This window comes from Geospiza fortis, unplaced genomic scaffold (genome assembly GCF_000277835.1).
Source record: "Geospiza fortis unplaced genomic scaffold, GeoFor_1.0 scaffold289, whole genome shotgun sequence".
NCBI classification, from domain to species: Eukaryota; Metazoa; Chordata; class Aves; order Passeriformes; family Thraupidae; genus Geospiza; species Geospiza fortis.
The window spans coordinates 405,538-410,910 of NW_005054478.1; the positions used below are offsets into that span (position 1 = coordinate 405,538).

The window sequence follows — 5,373 nt, forward strand, 5'->3', positions numbered from 1 at the left end:
AGTACATGACAAGATATCAGGGTCCCAGGGAGAGTCCAGCTCTGGCAGGGCACACGTAGTCCTGCCCACACCTGAGGGGACTTTACACCAAAGAGTGTGAGAATGAGGTGCAGATGTTCCTCTCCAGGCACCTGCTGGTGGCCAAACCCCAGTCCCTAAGATGGGGAAGGATAAAACCTCCTGGGCTCTCAGTTTGCTCCCAGGTAGCCTCTCAGGGTATTAAAGACCAGCAGCCAAAGGCCTCCGGGTTAGGACTGTGCTAGTGCTGGAACTGCAGGCACAGGCTGGATCTCTGGTCAGGCGTTGGAGCTCCAACCACTGCCCACGGGAATGAACCATGGCCAAACCAGATCAGCTGCCCACAGCAAGCCCAGCAGTGCACTGGGATAGCAGAACATCCTCCTGGTGATACAGGTCATATCTCTCATTAGCACTAATTAGTGGCTGTCATTAATGGGAAGCCCAAACCCCTGACCAGCGGCAAGAGAGCATATAGGACTGGGAGCACTTGAAGGTTAAGGCTTTGAGGGTTTGGGTGTTTTTCTGACACTGCATTGTATTCCAAGCTTTTCCTGCTGCTGTGTCCCTGCGGTGCAGGGATGTGTTCCTGGCAGGCTGAGGAGCCTCTCCCAGCCCAGTTCCAAAAGTTCTGCTCTTTTCCAAGGCCAGGAGGCTCATTTGCTGGTTTGGCTCGCACCGCTCTGCTGGCAGCACCTGCCTTTGTTCCAACTTGCACTGGCTGCTCAGGGCTGAGCTGAAAAGATCTAAAGATACTCTCCCTGAGCAGCAGCCTCCTCTCCAGTTGTGTAAGGCACTCGCTCTAATAAAGCAGCAAGCCAAAAACACAGTGTAAAGCAGAAATACACCCAGAGCCAGCCCTCCTTTTGAGGCAGCTTCGTGCTTGATTTTCCCTTGATCAGACGATTGCACAGCCCCCTCCAATGAGCTCTGATCAGCGCCTCGGGCTGGCAGCAGAGCCGGTCCCGGCGAGGCAGCAGCTCCCAGAGAACTCCTCGGCTGACACCTGGTGGAAAAGCGGGAGCGGATCAGCCTCAGCCTCATCAGCCACCCTGTGCAGCCGCTCCTTCTGGGAAACACCCTCGGGACAACGCGGCACCCAAGAGCTGCAAGGCCAAGCTGGAAGGCCGGTGCTACGAGAGGTTTACTCCACGGTACATGTGACCTCTTCTCTTCTCTTCTCTTCTCTTCTCTTCTCTTCTCTTCTCTTCTCTTCTCTTCTCTTCTCTTCTCTTCTCTTCTCTTCTCTATTCTTTGGTCTGCAGGGAATCAGCAAGGGGGAGTGTATTCATTTTGGCTTCCACACCCTAAATGGAGCAGAGCAGACTGAATCCTTCACATTGCAAGAGTGGAAATCTCTCCCTGTACATCCATCCTGGCAGGGAGAGGGAGCAAACAGAAAATCCCATGGATGTACTTTGTGCAGGTGTTTGATGGGGCAAAACAGGCAAAGCAAGTAGTGCTGGGAAGGTTTTCTAGGTGTGAACTTGGGATGGTGGTACCAGTGGAGGATACGAACTGGGGGATCATCTGGCAGCACAGCATCTTCAAGTCACAAGGAGTTATTCCCAGTGCTATCAGTAAATAATAAAGCTTTTCCCATTCCTGCCTTTTTCAGGGTTCTATGTGTAGTTACTAAAATGTGCAGGACTCAGAGAAAATAAGATGAAAACCTGCAGGGCTTACTGTGACAAAACTGTGACCATATTAACGGGAGAAGCAAGCATCCTATCAGGGCCCTGGGCAGAAAGAAATCCCAGCACTTAGTAGCTTAAAAAACAAACAAACAAAGTGTCTTTAATAACAAAACAGGCTGTTTTTACAAAGAAATCCTCACAACAGGTCGAGCAAGGGCATGGTGAAATGTTCTGAGGAGCAGCAGTTCTGCACACCGATGTGGACAGCGCTGATCATGCTGGGTGCTGCTGCATCACTCCAGTTTTGTAAAGTTTGATCATTAAAATGGGTTTTTTAGTCCATCTGGCAGAAAAGAGCAGGGCAGAAGTGCTGAACAGACCTTGTGCAGGTTCATTTCCCACCTAGAGTGCTGCTGGCTCCTCCCTGCTCAGCCAGACACTGTTCCAGAGCTGCCATTCCATACAGATTGGCCCACTCCATGCCGTGGTGGGACAGGATCACATCCCTGCACTGCTGGCTGGCTCTGGCCAGCTCCACCAGCACGGCCTGGAACGCAGTGACCAGCTCACAATCCACAGAGGCTGGAGCAACCTGGGACAGCAGCTGTGCCAGTCCCTGCAGCCAGCGTGCCCCAAGAGCGATGTGTGGCAGCCAGGGGAGCAGCGGCACGCAGCCAGCCCAGGCCTGCATCCCCAGGAACCAGAGCTCAGCGATGTCGTCCCAGGCGCTGGCGTAGGCGGGGGACACGGCCAGGGCCAGCCCGTCACTGCTGGGGTCTGCCTGCGCCACGTGCGCCTGCGAGAGGAAGCGAATGGCAGCTCCAAAAAACTCCTTGGCACGCTGTGTTCCCTGAAGGGCTGGGAGAAAAAGGAAATGAATGTTACAATGCAGAGTTTGCTCGCTCAGAGAAGGGCCCTGTGGTAGGGCTGTGTGGAGCAGAATGTCTTCCTGCCCTAGAAATCTCTTCATCAAAGCACATCAGCCTGCTGATTGTTTCACGTATTCCTTGCTCCTGAACATTTTTGGCTGATCACTTTTCCAATGACAAACTGGACAAGTTTCCCTTCTATTTGCTTTGCTTTCTCATATCCAACTTCCCAGCTCCTGGTCTCTGCCCATGCAGCACAACGTGGGCTTTGCCAATGGGAACCTCCTTTACCTGCTGACCCTGCCAGGATCCTGGCCATCATCAGGCCCAGAGTGGCAAGGTTTGCTGCCAGAACCAGGTGATGCTTCTGGGGCAGCAAACGTGGAAGAGACTTCAGCAACACATCCATCAAGGAGGAAAAGGTTTTGTCACGCCTAGAGAGAAAATAAACCCTTTTTGACACATTTCCTGAGCAGAGCCAGAAGCACCTGAGAATGTCAAGGTTAAACACAGCACCAAAAATAAAATGGAATTGGGGTTGAAAAAGGAACATCCCTTTTCAGCATGGCAGGTTAACAGATCCTCAAGCTTGATGCACAAGGCACCCTTTCTTCCCACTGCCAACCTCAGAGCCAGCTCCCACAGCTCTGTTACCTGACCAGGTCTGGAGCAGTCACAGCCAGGTTAAGGAAAATCCCACACATGGTCTGCAGACTCATTTCAGTGCTTGTCAGAGGTGCTGGGGCCGTGGACTCAGAGGTCAGAACCTCCCACTGCTGCAGGAAGTACTCACACAGCAGGGCTGGGGCCCCTTCGGCAATGAGGATGTCCCGGGGTTTGTCCTCTGCTGTCAAATGGCAAAAGCCAGGTAGCAGAAATCTGGAAAGGAAAAGAAACTGGGAGCATGAGGTAGAATGGGTCTGAGCCCTGCATTTACATCCATCTCAGGGGATAAAGCCCCATGGAAGTGGCACTACAGGGAGAATGAAAAGAGAAAAAATATTTGAGCAGGTTCGCACTAAAATGCAACAAATGTGTGCATAAAATGCTCACCTCAGAGCATCCTGGGGTAAGGCAGAGCCCTCGGTGCTGACCAGCTCTGCCTGGGGAAGACTCACAGCTGGGCTGCCCTCCTTGAAAAGCTGCCTGGCATAATCAACAAGGAAAGGCAAGAGCTCACAGATTTCCTGCTTGAGGGAGGATGTCTCTTCTGCCATCCAGGCTCCAAGGACTCGAACAGAGGCAAAGATGAAAGGATCTTGCAGCTCCTCCTGTTTAACCTGCATGAAGAAAGCAAAGTGACACAATATTGTGTCACCACAGGTCTGGAAATCACAGTGGGACAAGAGGGAGAGTTTGCTCCACACAGAGCCACCCCCACAACCTGCTCTTTGTTAAAAGCCCTGCCTTACCTGTCTCAAGTAGAATATTACAGCTCCAAATGCCTCCTCCATAATCCTCATCAGCTGCATTTTCTGCACGTTTTCCAGCAGAGGGTTCTCTTCCCTCAGGCACTCCTGGATCCCCATCTCCATAAGGACATAGCAGGCTGTCACCACTTCTTTCTTCCCCTCCACCTCCAGGGGATCTGGCTCCTCCAGGGTCAGGCGAACCTCCACACAAGCCAAGTTCACCAGCAGGGCCAGGAACTTGCTGCCAGCACTCCCTGCTGGGATCCACTCAGCCCCACAGGCCTGCACGAGGCTGGCTGCGAGCTTCAGAGCGGGGTCTCTCTGTGACTGGCTGAGTTTGCTGCCCAAAACATCAGCCAGCCCTTTGTAAAGTCTGCACAGGCACTCAGAGCCCTGCGAGTTCTCTGTCAGAGGAGGTGACAGGGGGATGAAGCGAGGCAGAACCTCACACAGCTCGAATTTGGTCATGTCTTCAGCCTTGAGGAAATCACTGGAGAGCTTGCTGAGCACAGCCAGGAGCTGTGGAGCATCTCTCTGCCAGCACTTGGCCTCTGCTACGGCCAACAGCCCCTCAAGCAGTGTGAGGGCACGTTCAGAGCTGTGACCACCATTCAGGTAGGCCTGGCACAGGGCAGACACTGTCCCTTTGGTCACCAACTCCCTGGGGCCCCTGGCTGTGGCCAGGACAGCGCTGAGGCACTGGTACACATCATCAACCATGGATGTGCAGTCTGGGTCACAGGGGGACAGCAGGACATCATTGAAGGTTGGAATTTTGTTCAGGATCTGGGAATGCCCAGCTAGCTCTGGGTCGGTGCAGAAACAGGCCAGCAGGGTGAGGCCGAGGGCACGGAAGGTGTGCGGGGGGCAGTCGGCTGGGGCCTGCTGGGAAATCAGCAGGCGGGTCGGGAATGTGAATCCGATCGCGTCGAAGATCTGGCGGCGGGTCTTGGCATCCACCTCTCCCGCTCTGACTGCTTTGGTCACCTACGAGGCAAAACAGGAGCGAGCGTGAGCATAGCAAAAGGAATTCGTATATGTACAGGATAGAACTGCTGCAAATCAGAAACCAAAACAACTTTATTTAGAGCAGGGAAGTATGCACTGAGCTGGCACTTGGTCCACGGTGTTCCAAAAGCGTGGCAGCACTGACTGACCCTCCGCACACCCAGGTCAAGGCCAGGCTCAATTGCTCTGCTGAAGGGAACCCCAAAGCTCTGAAGCAGCTTTGCTCTGAGCTCCCACTCCCCCTCCCCACATTCCCCGTGTCCATCAGGGTGTTTGGCCTCCCCTTTGCCCTCTCCTGAGGCGATCCCGCGGTTCCTTACCAGGAGCAGCGCTGCGAACTGCTCGCTGTCGTTCCTCGCGTCTCTGAGCACACTGAGGCACCGCTTCAGCGTGGCGAGCCTGTCCCCGGAGTCCGAGGCCATGGTCGGG

General features: G+C 53.9%; 1 protein-coding gene across 1 annotated transcript; it reads right to left on the reverse strand.

Annotated features, from left to right (window-relative positions):
- Positions 1-1,781: 1,781 nt before the first annotated feature.
- NCDN (neurochondrin) lies at positions 1,782-5,367 on the reverse strand. The gene is made up of 6 exons (XM_005428294.2): positions 5,265-5,367; positions 3,937-4,923; positions 3,578-3,804; positions 3,179-3,403; positions 2,816-2,958; positions 1,782-2,513 (listed from the first exon to the last, which is right to left on the reverse strand). The coding sequence occupies exons 1-6, from the start codon at positions 5,364-5,366 to the stop codon at positions 2,047-2,049; spliced, it is 2,151 nt and encodes a 716-aa protein (XP_005428351.1). The 5' UTR covers position 5,367; the 3' UTR covers positions 1,782-2,046.
- Between the last annotated feature and the right edge of the window lie 6 nt (positions 5,368-5,373).